At 34.8% G+C, this 16,015-nt stretch overlaps 1 protein-coding gene and 1 long non-coding RNA gene across 6 annotated transcripts; both read right to left on the bottom strand.

Annotated features, from left to right (window-relative positions):
* Positions 1-9,771: 9,771 nt before the first annotated feature.
* Positions 9,772-10,856, bottom strand: LOC26528962. Of its 2 annotated transcripts, none has more exons than XM_047013151.1 (4): positions 10,622-10,856; positions 10,356-10,531; positions 10,052-10,091; positions 9,772-9,998 (listed from the first exon to the last, which is right to left on the bottom strand). In XM_047013151.1, exons 1-3 carry the CDS (start codon positions 10,767-10,769, stop codon positions 10,074-10,076), a joined length of 342 nt encoding a protein of 113 aa, XP_046869107.1. In that variant the 5' UTR covers positions 10,770-10,856; the 3' UTR covers positions 9,772-9,998; positions 10,052-10,073. The 2 variants fall into 2 exon arrangements, 1 of the variants encoding a protein (XP_046869107.1); XR_006955192.1 differs by having other exon boundaries at positions 9,773-9,998; positions 10,334-10,531.
* Positions 10,857-10,884: 28 nt separating this feature from the next.
* Positions 10,885-14,185, bottom strand: LOC124461646. 4 transcript variants are annotated; one of them, XR_006955190.1, is made up of 4 exons: positions 14,132-14,185; positions 13,686-14,069; positions 13,459-13,519; positions 10,885-11,060 (listed from the first exon to the last, which is right to left on the bottom strand). It is a non-coding gene; the product is annotated as an uncharacterized LOC124461646 (long non-coding RNA). The 4 variants fall into 4 exon arrangements; XR_006955189.1 differs by lacking the exon at positions 14,132-14,185 and having other exon boundaries at positions 13,686-13,825; positions 13,903-14,113; XR_006955188.1 differs by lacking the exon at positions 14,132-14,185 and having other exon boundaries at positions 13,686-14,113.
* Positions 14,186-16,015: the final 1,830 nt, after the last annotated feature.

Genomic DNA, 16,015 nt, shown 5'->3' with positions numbered 1-16,015 from the left:
GTGTTAATGTGGTATGTGAATCGATGATGAAGTGTGGTATGTGTGAGTGGTGAATTTGTGTGTTGTTTCGTGCAAGTTAGATATCGATGTTAGCAGCATGCGTGAATCGTGTTATCGATAGGTAGTTATCAACTGGTTCGTTATCAAGGAGACGATATATGTCCTGGTATTTTAATGTGTGGGTAGTCTCTCCGAATGTGACGAATTTGGTCATTTGAGAAGAACATGGGAATGTCCTCACGGTGTTGCAAGTATCGCATAAGGCGTCGTTGAAGAATTCTTTTTGCCAAGGTGTTTTTATCGAAGGCGTGTCCACTTATTATTCTGTTCATTGTTTTACTTCTAGTCTTCCAAAAGCATTCATTTGTGGAACCAGGTGCAGCTTGACGTATGGGAATAGAACAAGTAACCTTTATTGCGTTAAATGCAGAAGGTACTATACTTTCTTTCCCATTCTATTTTGATGCAGTTTAGCATATGGTTGATGACGTCATTGAGAGTCCAGCTGACTTGTATGTATGTGCCTTCAAGTCTGGGTTTTTTGGGCAGCTGTATCTGCAATCGTTCTCTAAGATGTTGACATGATGGGTATGTAGTGAAGTTCAACTGATGTTATGAAATAACTGCTTTCAATCTTTTCCAGGATTCTTCGAGATATACAATTGTTAGAGTGCGGTTGATAAGCGTTTGTAAAGATCCTAAGCTATCGGTTAGAATGGCTACTTTGTGCATGCATTTGTGTATTGCAAAGTTTGGCTTTCTCTAAGGCAGTGAGTTCAGAGGTTAGTGGAGGACAGCGTTCTGTTGGTGTAGAAGCTTTGAATGGTTTTTGATTGGCTATGTACAAATGCGCTACTGTATAATTTTCAATACGGAAGCTCAGTGTAAATCAGCTCATAGTTGTGGGAGAGGAGTTCTTTAGTTTTTTCTCTTAGAAGTGCTTGTACAATGTCTTTGTTAGCTTCTTTCTTGTTTCTAGCTGTGTTCTTAAAGAAGTTTGTGTAAAATGTGATTTTTCTAGTAGAGACAGGAAGGGAATTTACTGGAGCAATTTTGTCTAAGATATATTTGAACTCATTGTACACTCTGCGTAGCTTGTGTTTGTGGGTGAGAAGGGGCTGGTAAGGAGAGAGGCAGCTGGTAGCCCGTAGGCAAAGATTTTTGCTAGCTCCTTCGCTGTGGCGAATTTAATTCTAAATTCAGGAGGGAGTTCAGCTGCTAGATGGTAAATTATATTGATTGGAGTAGATTTTATGAGACCCAGTGCTTTTCTAAGGTGGAAATTGGCATGAGAGTTGATGGCGGACATGACTGACTTGGATATATTAGCGAAGGACGTACAGGCATATTCATATTTTGGTCTTATGAATGCCTTATAGTGTAATAAAGACTTAGTGGGGTGAGTTCCGAAACGGCATCCACTAAGCATTTGTAAGAACATATTTGTCTGGTTAGATTTTGCTATTGTTTTTTTAATGTGGTCTATAGAGGAGTTATTTGCGTTAATAAGTCTACCTAGATAGTTTACTTTGTCTACTTCTCTTAAGGCTAGATTATTGCACAGTATATTGAGTTGTTGTCTTCTTAAGTTAAAGTGTATCACAGATGATTTATTGGGTTAAAGGTTAAATTAATTTTATTGCATTTTCGTTGAATTTATTGACTAGATTTTCTAAGTTATTTTTGGCTGCTAAGAGTTTTTGTGGAAGCTTATTAAGAAAAAATCATCAGCATATTGGAAGAGGATGCTGTTTCGTGTATCGGTGATGTTGTGCAGTTCAGCTGTGTAGATATTGAAAAGGATGGGACTGAGGCAGCTGCCTTGACTCACTCCCCTTGCTCACTGTTTTTTCTACCGTTCCCATAGAGAGAACTCTTTTTTGAAGGAAATTGGTGATGAAATTGATGTACATTTGTTTAAAGCCCAGATCAGTGAGTTTTTTTCCTAGAATAGGAATATTCACTGCATCAAAAGCTTTGCTCAGGTCAAGCACTGCTGCGGTGACATGGAACCCCTGCTTTTTGAGGCTCGCTATGTTATTGATTACATCATTAATGCAGTGGGAAGTGGAGTGATTTTTTTCTAAAGGCATAAGATCTTGTGGGGATTATTTGTATTTGGCTATATGTTCCTCCATTTGGGTTTTATCAAACCTTTAGGCATTTAAAGACTACGCTTAGAAGCAGATGGGTCGGTTGTTGGTTATGATTGACGAGTCGAGGTTTTTTTTCGGTACCGGTAAACCTTTATTTTTCTCCAAAAATCTGGGATAATGCCGGTATCTAAAGTTTCATTTAGTAGGCTTACCAGTTTTTGGGTTTGAGCAGCTGGAGGGAGAGAAGCATATGGTACGAGATATTATCCAGTCCTTTCGCAGAATGAGGATTACGCGACTTAAGAAACGCCTGTAGATCGTTGTTAGAGAAGCTAGCCCTGTTTGAGTTGTCAAGGCTGGCTTCGGGGGATATTTGTGTGCAACCAGGTGTGTCGGGTGTAGAAGCTATTAGGTTAAGGAATTCTTCGTAGTTTTCTACTGAGGTTTCGGCCCTAGAGGGTTTGTCTGTTTGTATAATTTCAGTGCGCGAATTATCTTCCAAGAATCTTTCATAGTAGTAGGGTTGACAGGGTTTCTGCAAGATTGTCCATATTGTTTTTCCTAACTTTTCGTATATAATTATTTAGTTTTTTATTGTTACTTAAATATTCTAGGGCATCCGTATGTAGCTTCGTTTTATAATACTTTTGTCTGCTCGCGTTCCTAATCCTGAATAGTTTTTCACAGTTTTCGTCCCAGTATTTCTTTGGCAGGTATTTATTTTTGGCATCTACTTTAATTGTGTTTTGCATGTGATTGCGATTGAGGTATATGGTAAGTTTTCTAAGGAGGAAATATCAATTTGTGCAAAGTCTTGAGCTATCTTTTTATGGTTGATTACTTTTCTGTTGCAGGACGAGGATATTCCTTCTATCTCAATAGTAATCGGGAAGGAAATGATTGCTGTTGGAAATTTTTGAGTTCGTTGCTGTCCAGTTAAATTGTAAATTGTTTTTGTTGACTAGGGTGATATCTAATGCTGAACTGTATGCTGGAGTGTGAGAGTAGGTTGGACTGCCGTTGTTTATGCAGAAGAAGCCATAGTTTAAAAAGTACTTGCTCAATGATGTTTCCTCTAGGATTTGTACGCTGTTACCCCAAACCTGTGATTTAGCATTTAAGTCTCCGCCTATCATCGATAGGCCCGTGGATTGATTTGCGAGCGATAGTATGTCCTTGCAACCTTCCTCAAAATCATCGTTACTTAAGGATTGCGGTGCATAGATGCTAGACGCTGATGTTGTGCTTTAAATTAGTTGTGCAGATGCCTATTGCTTCTACAGAACTAGGGCAATTTAGTTGCTTAAAGCGTATATGTTTTCTTAGGTAAATTCCCACCCCACCGTAGCCGTCAGGGCGAGGCTTGCAAACAAAATTGTAATTAGCTAAGCTACACATGGCATTGTCAGTAATCCAGATTTCGGAGAGGATGGCAATATCTATATCGTTTTAATAAGGTAGAGTTCAAGGAGATGTTTGTTGTTATTTGACGTGAGACTTTGTATGTTATATTGTAGAATTCTCATCTTAAAAGGAGATAAGTTTAAGAAATAAGATAAGTAGGCTTGAGAAATTTGTCTAGAGATTTAATATTAGTAAGTTTGATTTATTTTAAGTACAAGAGTTGGTTTGAGCAATTCTACTTCTTAGGGCTTCTAGGAAATTTTGGATTCGGGTATAATGTTAGAGTTCTGGTCTATTAGAAATTTTGAGATTTCCATTGATAGGGCTGACAGACTGTCTTCGGCTGTTTCAAGAGCCGAGACTCTGTCTTTGGATTTGGAGTGGAAGGTCTGGGGGTGAAATTGGCGTTATGGTTGGCATGGGAGTTAACATATTTTTCATCGAGAGAGATTCTATGATCACTTAGAACAGCATTCCAGCTGTTCATGGTATTCATGGTGTTTCTCTCTTCATTCCTTCTATTTTGGATATTTTTGACTGTTTTGTTGTAGGGTATCTGTTTGTGCATATGTTCTGCAACGACTTGTGTGTTGTTTTGGATCGCGTTTCTGTCAGAGTTTATTTGCCATTGTGGGGTGGGGAAAAGTGTAAGGTCGTTTGTGTTAATTGTACTAGTTTTTTGGAAGAGGGCGGGGTATTTAATTTTAATCTCGTTTCTAGAAAGATTTTCCATCGTCATGGCTTTTTGTATAGCGAATTCTCTTTTTCGAGCAGGGCATTCTGTGTGTGTGGCAATGTGTTCATCTTTGCAGTTTATGCAGATTGTCTGTGAGCAAGATTGTTCTTTTGTATGGACTAGGGAGCAGGTGCTGCATTTTTGTTGCTTTTCTTTGCAATGCTGGGCGAAATGGCCAAAGCGGAAGCAGCGAAAGCATTGGCTGAAGGGAATAAAAGGATTCACTTTGACCTTGGAGTACAGAAAAGTTATCTCTGTTGGAATATTGTTTCCTCTAAAGATAAGCTTAACCCTACTCGTGGGGACCAGTACATCACTTTCTTTTCTTTTTACACGTATTATTTCGTGAGTTGGAACTGCTGAGCTGATGTACTTTTTTAGTTCCGCGTCTGAAAAACGTATCGGTATTTGAAATAAAATTCCAGTTTTGAATAGGAAGTGTTTAAGGATCTTGGGTTCATAACCGTTTTTTTTAAGATCAGAATTTAATAAATTATTAGCTGCCTCTGCTGACTTGAACTCTGCTTTACATCTACCATAGCCTATTTTATTGACCGTTAGGATGTCTTTTATTTAAGCTTAAGTAACACCGCGTTTAGCTCTAGGGAATTTATTGGTATTCTCATTTTCGACTCACTTGCATTTGTATCAAATTTGTCTATGTATACGATGTAGGGGCCTTTGTGTGTGCTGTTATACATACATTCGTTGAGTTCTTTTGGGGCATTGTTTTTAGCTTCGTACTGGTGTACCGTTGTCATGTATGTTCATATTATCCTCGCTCTCCTTTTGTTCCTCTATTACATCAACCTCCATTTCTTCTGCAATCATTCCTATTTCGTGTACCGTTGTTTTGGCCTTCTTGGTTGTCGGGGAAATTTTGCTTCTTTTTGCAGTGTACCGTTCCGAGGATGCGGGTGTCACCCTGGCCTCGGTGGCCATCTTTTTGTGGGTAGTTTTACCCGTTTTAATACAAATTAATTCCACTTGATTTTATACTTATTATATTTCTTGTATAAAGAAGAAATAAAAATATTTCCACTGATCTGTGGAATTTGATTTAAATTTTGCGCCTTTTTTTTTTTTTTTTATATGTTCACACTTGAAAAATATCACCACTATGCTTTGAAGCTGTTGCTTCGGAAGTCCACTTGGTAATGCAAATTGGGCCTTTGTTTACCTTTTCATCTAATGTGACCTAACCATACAATTTAAATAACATGCCCACTAAATGTTAAATCAAAATGTTAATTAACATGCCAATGTAAATGACTGCCGATACTCACCACATCGCATACATTTGCAATGGCACTACTTTCAAACCATTCTACTTTAAACAATTCTCTTAAAAATTTAATCTAAGGCATGCAACTAACTAATAACTCTAATAACATAAACATTTTCAAGCCGATACAACAATTAACATAACTCTTAACATCGATAACAATGCCACCAAACGATAAACCACAGTCGATAATGTAAACAAAACACACACATAGTGGCAGCCATAACTACTAACACACTTAAAAGAAACACATTGATACAAATTCTATGATAAACACATGAAAATAACCAGATCTTAACATAAAAACTTAAAACTACACAAGCTACCTCTATCTCACACATGTAACTAACTAAAACAATGCCCAATATTATGCTAAAAATAATTCTACCAACAAATCTACCTACATACTATGCTAAACATGCAAACCCTGAAATTTTTAATACACACTGCACACTGGTCAAACCACTATATGACATGCTACAAAAAAAATAATAAGAGAAATTAAAAACACTCTGAAATTAGCAATAATCAGGGAAAACACACTAAAAAAAATACTTCAAATTGAACTAAACACTAAAAATGGGCAAAATATAATATAAAAAAAAGCATTAATAAAATATATACAAAAATAATAAAACTAACACATAAAATAAACTAAAAACAAACCATAAAACAGACTAAACACTAAATCAATCTAAACATAATACATATCACTAAAACTAAATCAAAAACTTATAATACTCACCAACACACTCACATAAATATCCTAAACATGCTATAAAATCAAATAAATTACCTAAATCATTCTAAACATAATACATATTACTAAAACTAAATCAAAAACATATAATACTTACCAACACACCCACTAAATATCATAAACATGCTATAAAATCAAATAAATTACCTAAATCATTCTAAACATAATACATATTACTAAAACTAAATCAAAAACATATAATACTTACCAACACACCCACTAAATATCATAAACATGCTATAAAATCAAATAAATTACCTAAATCAAATAACCAAAAATAATACTTACCACAAAAATTAATATTAAAATATATATAAAAAACAATTTAAATCATAAAATATACTAAATAATACAAACCATTCATACTTACCAAAACACTCACCTAAAAATCATAAAACAAACCTAAAAATCATGAACCTAAATCATAAAAAGATTTTATAAAGAAATACTATATATTATACTTACCTCTAATCCAAACTCTAACCTAAAGCATAAAAAACGAAACCAATAATACTTACCTCAATTGCCATACCTAAATCTAAATCAAAGCTAAAATAAACCTAATACTTACCATTAATATCTCTATTTCACTAATAACTCTAAATATACTTACCTATTATACCACCTAAGCTGAAATTTTTATCTATGTCTATTTTTAAGAAATTATATGTTATCAATTTTTAAAGGGTATTATGTCGCCTATATAGATTGTAAGTAGGGAAAAATTGTGAAGATCTCAGTTGAGATATATACAATAAAGTGGCCAGCAACTCAGTTGCTTGGCTATGGGCATATGCTTCGGCTGCCAAACAGAAAACAGAAAAACAGAAAACAGAAAAAAAACAGAAAACAGAAAAACAGAAAAAAAAAAAAAGAGGGCGTCTAACGGCTAGACACGATAGAAGTGAAACCTTCCGTAAAACAAACTGAGAGAGAATGAGACGAAAGCAGCATTAGGAGCGGGATAATTATAGGTTCATTATAATATTGCTATAAAGGTCATATTTTTTATTTTCATCATTTTATTATTTTCTTCATTTTATTATTATTATTCATCCTCAATGTGTTCAATTTCAACAAATGATACGAGTGGCTTATGATAGCTAAAATATGATACAAATGCTTTGGTTTCGATGTTGTCAACATATCTTTGAAATACCGCGTCAATGGTTGTTTTTGATCGTGTTGTTGATTCAGTGCGATTGTTACACATTTTTAAACTGAATGTTGTATTGAGAAAGTCAATTAAAGGAACCGCTGTGTCCAATGCAAAATGTACGTTAAAATCGCCACTTAAAATCATTGGAACTTTATCGTAATCTTTTCTAAGTATCCGCGATACTTCTGGTGTATACTTTATTAAATTTTCATGAATGAATTCCGTGATGCTATTTATTGATTGATTCGGTGAAATATAAATTGCCACAATTAAAACTGTTTTTCCATTGCTCAATCTGGTTTCGCATGCACATATTTCTCCCACTTTAGAGAGCTGAACAGACAGTGATTCTAGTTGCTGTGCATTCATTCATTATATATTTTGTGATACATTTTTATTTACTTTTTATACCCTTGCAGAGGGTATTGTAAAATTGGTCAGATGTTCGTAACGCACAGAAGGAGGCGTTTACGACCTGAGAAGCTGAGTTGATATAGCCATGTCCATCTGTCCGTCCGTCTGTGCGAATGCGTTTTACTCAGCCGTCTTAAGAGCTATCGGGATGAAATCTTTTTTTGGGGTTTTTTATTACCCGGGTAAGATAAAGTATGAAAATCTTTAGGATCGGACCACTATATCATATAGGTCTAGAAGAAAACATTTTGCGGACATGGCTATATCAACTCAGCTTCTCATGCTGATCAAGAATTTATATACTTTATGGGGTCGTAAACGCCTCCTTCTGTGCGTTACGAACATCTGACCAATTTTACAATACCCTCAGCAAGGGTATAAAAAGTAAATAAAAATGTATCACAAAAAAATATATAAATATATAAAAAGCATTATGAATAAAAAGCATTATAAAAAAAAAACTTCGAGCCACGTCGACACTTTTTAAATTGCCGTCGAGTTCTGTAGTTAAGCACGCATCTCATTTTCGCATTGTCGTTATGTCTCTTTTAAGAGACACGCGAGCACACTAACTACACAACTCGACGACAATTTACAAAGTGTCGACGTGGCTCTGTCGTTAGTGTGCTCGCTTGGCGATCGGACGGCCGGGGTTTGACTCCCAGCTTGGTCCGAAGTTTTTCATAATGCTCTTTTATTTATAATGCTTTTTATATATTTGCATCTCATTCTCTCGCAGGCTAAATACTATAAGATCTATATGTGTCTCTGTTTAGTGTCGCTTTTTCGTTTCATCGAGTCTGAAATCACTCCCAACGATTCTAAAGAAGTTTTCACTTCAAAAAAAAGAAAAAAGAAAAATTAATTAAAAATATTAACAAATAAAAATAAATAAATTCCCCCCGTGCAACTCAGCTAAAACATATAATAAATAAATAAATAAATTAGTTAAAACGACAACAATAACACGACGAATAATTAAAACTTAGCCTTGACTAATAAAATAACCAAAATCTGTGATAAACAATTACAACAAATAGCCGCAACTGTGATATAAATGTTTTTTCTGTATGTTAATAAACTCATAAATGTGCATTGTGTAAGTCCTAAGTGTTACATGTTAATTTTTTTCGTGCCTGTGAAAAAATTAGTTATGTACTGTTAGTACATAGGGTTCTCTCGCGCCCTTTTGCTCCCACACATACATGCGCCAGCATATATAAAAGGGAGACGCATAGCGGTTCACCCACACACACACACGCACCAAGAGAAAGACAAGACAGCTGTGCAAGCGCGGGAATAATGGACGATGATGATGCTATTATCAATGTTAACCAACAACAACAACAGCTACCAATATGCCCAACTAACAAAGGGCTACATATAAAGAAGGAGCGGCAAATGGACTATGAGTCCCCAGAGGAGTCCAACGAAACCGTGATCTCCATTAATTCAACCCCAAAAAATTACACCCACATCGACTCCATATCCCCTATGGTCACCGATGATGACAGCCCAACCCCCTCTAACAACCCAGATCAATCCAACAAAACTACACCGAATAAAATAAAACAATACTTAAAATCTATTGAGGCACACTTAACTACAACTAACAATGATAAAAGAAACAACAACAACAGCCAAAAAAATAGTGAAAACATTGAAACTCACATAATTGATCACAAACAAACAAATTATAATGCTACAACTAATGAAACTAGTGACAATAAAACTAACCACCTAGAACAACCACAAAAACAGCAGCAACAAATTAAAAGAAAACTAAAACAAAAAACCATAACCTCGCACATCTCTACTACTGCTAAAAACACACAAAAACGATTGCCCAAGAACTAAAAAAACAAGAAAACAACAATTTTAAACCAAACTTAAAGCTATTTAATTTTAATGCTCATACTATAACTAAAACTAATAAAACAAATACAGAGTCAAAAATAAAATTAAATACTACGACTAGCTCCATTGCGACGTGCAACCAAGGTGAGAGGAGAGACGAGCAATCCGTAAATGACGGCCGTTCTGCTTCTGATCACAGCGGTCATCGAAGCGAGAGGATTCCGGACATCTGGATCTCCCGCATCCCAGACGTTGGCCCGCTGCTCGCCCAATTAGAAAACCTAAACCTGAAAAATAAATTTACAATTAAAGCTGAACAAGGAAATCAAATCAAACTTACCTGCTACTCCAATGAAGACCACTCAGCCGCAATGACGCACCTAAAAAGAAACAAATATTCATTCTTTACATTCCAACCATACAATCAAAAAGGATTTAGAATCATCATAAAAGGACTCCACCATTCAACACATGTTGAATGGATCACCAATGAGCTTACAAAAAGCGGATACCGTGCGAGATTTGCCAAGCTGTTAGTGCAAAATCGTACAATGATTCCGTATAACTCGTTTGAGGTGGAACTGGAGCCCCTCACTGATGAATTAAAAAAGAATATACTCACTCTAAAACTTCTAGGCCCTTACCAAGTGAGAATTGAAAAATTCCACAGGCGCCTGACCCCGGCACAGTGCCACAAATGCCAGGCGTTCGGACATACAAGGAACTACTGCCATGGTCAGGTCGCCTGTATGAAATGTGCCGGCACTCACGACACCAAGGATTGCCAACACAAGAGAAACGCCAATCCAGTATGCGTCAACTGCAATGAAAAACATATTTCAAGCTTCAAAGGATGCAAAGTCTACCAGCAGGAGCTGGCAAAATTACAAAAAAAGGAATAACAACTTACCTTTTAAAAGAGAGGCTGACTGGCATTTCCCCCGGGTGCCCTCGACGCAATATTTTGGCGAAATAAGCCAAAACTCCACGACCGTCTCCTGCTCGAACTCTGCTATGAACACAAAACTGGAAAATACAAACAAAACGTTAATAAACATTAAACCTAATACTAATAATAACAAACAAAATGATAATACAACACGATACAAAAGTAAAAGCTACTACAACAACAATAAACACCACTACACAACACAAAAACAAAACACTCCCTAAAACAACGACTGCCACAAGAAGCAGATACTCCTGGTCAAATGCAGCCAATATATCGAGACCTCATGGCCATGATGCAGCAGCTAAATTTGGTCATCGGTCAGCTGATGACATTGATGCGGGATCCAAACAGGAGCAATCCATGACTGACGCTGTCGAATTTCTCATCAAATTCACACCTAAAAATATAAAATAAACAATATTAAAAACCATACAAAAAAATGAAACAATTAATACAAAATAAAAGAATATATAAATTACCTAAAACTAAAACTACAACAACACATCTTAAACACAACAAAACTCAATTAAAATAACATGCAAACAACACTGCAATTTAAAACAATTTAACTAAGGAACTAATACAACAACATAATTAAAACTAAAATAATTCATATAATAATTACCCAATACAACAAAAATCTATAAACGTCAAAACAAACGAAACAAACTAACAAAAATATACAAAATGCATTAAAATTTACTTATCTAAAATACAACAATAACAACTAAAAACTAAAACAACATACATCTTAACTGTCTAATCTAACCCAAATTTATAAACACATTGTGTTTAAGAATAAACATCGGGTTCATCTGAAGCGGCTTCACCAAATCAGATGCACTAAAGAAAATATAATACAACTGTACTTTGGCACAAAACAACTAACCTAGCATATGACTAGAATTACTATCAGACACACGCGTTGTGGGAAAAACACTTGTAATTGTAAACTAACCCAAACGATCACGACGGCAGGATGTCAAGTGGCCGACACCGTGCCCAAAATAATAATAATTTTTCAACCCCCGAATGCGTGGGTGTGAGTTGTACTAGAATAAGATCTCCTTAAGAACAATTGTTACCTCCTAGAGCCTAAGATTTCCTATATAAACTCCGTACTTTAGTAAATAAAATCAGTTCATATTTTGAATTCAACGAATGAAGATTGGGTTATTTTCCTTCTCTCCGGGAATCCCTATTCATTTTGGTCCTTCGAGTAAAAGGAACTCTGTAGTTTTCCCCCACCAGTGGTAAGAGACTCAGAGAATGAATCAGCTCCTTAAGGTCTGAATTCTTATGATAAGATCAGATAAAGGTAGCAAAATAAAAAACTCTTGTTTTCCCCCACCAGTGGTAAGAGACAGAGTATAAAATTAAAGCAAAATATTATTGCTGAATAAATAAAAAATGCGTGCGTCTGAATTTAAAGGCAGTTTGGCTAGTGGAGCAACTGTAGTATCTTCAGCGGCGGGAGAGTTTTTAACCGATCTTAAAGGCAGTTTGGCTAGTGGAGCAACTGTAGTAATTTCGGCAGTGTGTATGTACACTAATATCGTTGCAAACGCTGTATGTAGTTGCAAGTAGGCAACAAAGATCAGCAGCAGAGCAATGAAACAGTTGCAATTAGCCAACAAAGGACAGCAGAAGAGCAATGAAATATTTGCAAAGAGGCAACACGTTAGCAGAAGAGCAACAACATAGTTTCAGAGACGAAAAGGATGGTGCCAGGTGGCCGCAGGAGCAGATCGGAGAGGCGAGCGGAGTTCGAACGAGTTTAAGGAGAGGCGAGCGGAGGCAAAGCATGGTTTTCTAACAATTTAAAGGTCGCTTAAATAAAAAACTAATTACATACTATACAAATAAATCCCACTTGCCCCATTTGGTGGCCCCTTGCAGAATGTTTAAGAATAAACATCGGGTTCATCTGAAGCGGCTTCACCAAATCAGATGCACTAAAGAAAATATAATACAACTGTACTTTGGCACAAAACAACTAACCTAGCATATGACTAGAATTACTATCAGACACACGCGTTGTGGGAAAAACACTTGTAATTGTAAACTAACCCAAACGATCACGACGGCAGGATGTCAAGTGGCCGACACCGTGCCCAAAATAATAATAATTTTTCAACCCCCGAATGCGTGGGTGTGAGTTGTACTAGAATAAGATCTCCTTAAGAACAATTGTTACCTCCTAGAGCCTAAGATTTCCTATATAAACTCCGTACTTTAGTAAATAAAATCAGTTCATATTTTGAATTCAACGAATGAAGATTGGGTTATTTTCCTTCTCTCCGGGAATCCCTATTCACATTGCATAAACTAAAACTACAGAAAAACACTTAAAACTCTATAACAATAAATCAAGCTAACATGGCAAAAAACCACAATACAATACCAAATTAAAATCATGCAAAAACAAATATCTATCCAATAAGAACAGCAAAACTAAATTAATACATAAATACACTATCTAAAACAACAATACATACAAATCGTTTGACAAAATTTTTTAACAAAAACAACACATACTTAAACATACCAAAGCAACACATATGAATACAAGAACACTATATTAACAAATGCCATACAATACTAAAGAAAAAGCACATAATCACAACAAATAATACAAATTTAAAACTAGAACTAATACAATACACAAATTAACTATTTAATACAACACAAAAATTCTTAAAATACCTACTTAAACTATTATTATAACAAGAAATACAAAACACACCTAAAACAAAATAAAATCAATTCATATTATAATAAAAATTAAAACGAACCAGCGGAGTCCTTCTGGTCGGCGCCTTCGGATCCGACATCTCCAATCCTGATGCACAAAACCTATAAATAAAAAGAAATTAAAAACGAATTAGATAAAATTGCAACAAAAATCAAAACAACAAGCTATTCAACTAAATAAACATGCAAATCTAAAACTACGCAAAACAAATCAACTAAACACAGATAAAACATACACAACATGCAACCAAAACAACATGTACTACACCTGAACAACACAAACTGCCACAACACAGCAAAATGTGCCAATGAGACGTCCCACCTGGCCCCAACAAGCTTACATGAACTGTCGAGGTCGCTCTGGAAAAGTCAACTCCTTACTGGGCTTTCACTCCAACCTGCCCATACCTGAAAATAAAAACACACAGATGAATATCGGGATTCCTGCCTGGCAAATCATTCTCTCCTTGCAGGATTCTACTTACCTCACACCAACGCCTACTCTTCACCTGTGGCCGGCATGAGCTGGCTGGCAACCCAAAGGCCAAGTCACGACAACACCTAAAAAACAAATGAACCCATACTTACCAACAAATTACCTACCTGTGATTCCTCCTAGATGCGCCGGAAACCTGGAAGCGAAACATGGTACCTGGAAAAAAGAAAAATTGTAAATTATAACTCAAAAACTTTGCAAATTGGGCCTTTGTTTACCTTTTTCATCTAATGTGACCTAACCATACAATTTAAATAACATGCCCACTAAATGTTAAATCAAAATGTTAATTAACATGCCAATGTAAATGACTGCCGATACTCACCACATCGCATACATTTGCAATGGCACTACTTTCAAACCATTCTACTTTAAACAATTCTCTTAAAAATTTAATCTAAGGCATGCAACTAACTAATAACTCTAATAACATAAACATTTTCAAGCCGATACAACAATTAACATAACTCTTAACATCGATAACAATGCCACCAAACGATAAACCACAGTCGATAATGTAAACAAAACACACACATAGTGGCAGCCATAACTACTAACACACTTAAAAGAAACACATTGATACAAATTCTATGATAAACACATGAAAATAACCAGATCTTAACATAAAAACTTAAAACTACACAAGCTACCTCTATCTCACACATGTAACTAACTAAAACAATGCCCAATATTATGCTAAAAATAATTCTACCAACAAATCTACCTACATACTATGCTAAACATGCAAACCCTGAAATTTTTAATACACACTGCACACTGGTCAAACCACTATATGACATGCTACAAAAAAAATAATAAGAGAAATTAAAAACACTCTGAAATTAGCAAAATCAGGGAAAACACACTAAAAAAAATACTTCAAATTGAACTAAACACTAAAAATGGGCAAAATATAATATAAAAAAAAGCATTAATAAAATATATACAAAAATAATAAAACTAACACATAAAATAAACTAAAAACAAACCATAAAACAGACTAAACACTAAATCAATCTAAACATAATACATATCACTAAAACTAAATCAAAAACTTATAATACTCACCAACACACTCACATAAATATCCTAAACATGCTATAAAATCAAATAAATTACCTAAATCATTCTAAACATAATACATATTACTAAAACTAAATCAAAAACATATAATACTTACCAACACACCCACTAAACATCATAAACATGCTATAAAATCAAATAAATTACCTAAATCATTCTAAACATAATACATATTACTAAAACTAAATCAAAAACATATAATACTTACCAACACACCCACTAAATATCATAAACATGCTATAAAATCAAATAAATTACCTAAATCAAATAACCAAAAATAATACTTACCACAAAAATTAATATTAAAATATATATAAAAACAATTTAAATCATAAAATATACTAAATAATACAAACCATTCATACTTACCAAAACACTCACCTAAAAATCATAAAACAAACCTAAAAATCATGAACCTAAATCATAAAAAGATTTTATAAAGAAATACTATATATTATACTTACCTCTAATCCAAACTCTAACCTAAAGCATAAAAAACGAAACCAATAATACTTACCTCAATTGCCATACCTAAATCTAAATCAAAGCTAAAATAAACCTAATACTTACCATTAATATCTCTATTTCACTAACAACTCTAAATATACTTACCTATTATACCACCTAAGCTGAAATTTTTATCTATGTCTATTTTTAAGAAATTATATGTTATCAATTTTTAAAGGGTATTATGTCGCCTATATAGATTGTAAGTAGGGAAAAATTGTGAAGATCTCAGTTGAGATATATACAATAAAGTGGCCAGCAACTCAGTTGCTTGGCTATGGGCATATGCTTCGGCTGCCAAACAGAAAACAGAAAAACAGAAAACAGAAAAAAAACAGAAAACAGAAAAACAGAAAAAAAAAAAAGAGGGCGTCTAACGGCTAGACACGATAGAAGTGAAACCTTCCGTAAAACAAACTGAGAGAGAATGAGACGAAAGCAGCATTAGGAGCGGGATAATTATAGGTTCATTATAATATTGCTATAAAGGTCATATTTTTTATTTTCATCAT

Source organism: Drosophila willistoni, unplaced genomic scaffold (assembly GCF_018902025.1).
Source record: "Drosophila willistoni isolate 14030-0811.24 unplaced genomic scaffold, UCI_dwil_1.1 Seg579, whole genome shotgun sequence".
NCBI classification, from domain to species: domain Eukaryota; kingdom Metazoa; phylum Arthropoda; class Insecta; order Diptera; family Drosophilidae; genus Drosophila; species Drosophila willistoni.
The sequence above is the reverse complement of the archived record's forward strand: the minus strand, read 5'-3'. Positions and strand labels throughout refer to the sequence as shown.

Bases quoted from the DNA above. Each gene is read 5' to 3' on its own strand.
- LOC26528962 (XM_047013151.1), bottom strand. From the start codon at position 10,769: ATGTTTATTAACGTTTTGTTTGTATTTTCCAGTTTTGTGTTCATAGCA. The intron at 10,532-10,621 runs GTAAGTTGTTAT...TTTTCATTGCAG, and splicing joins GTCAGCCTCTCTTTTAAAAG to TTGACGCATACTGGATTGGC.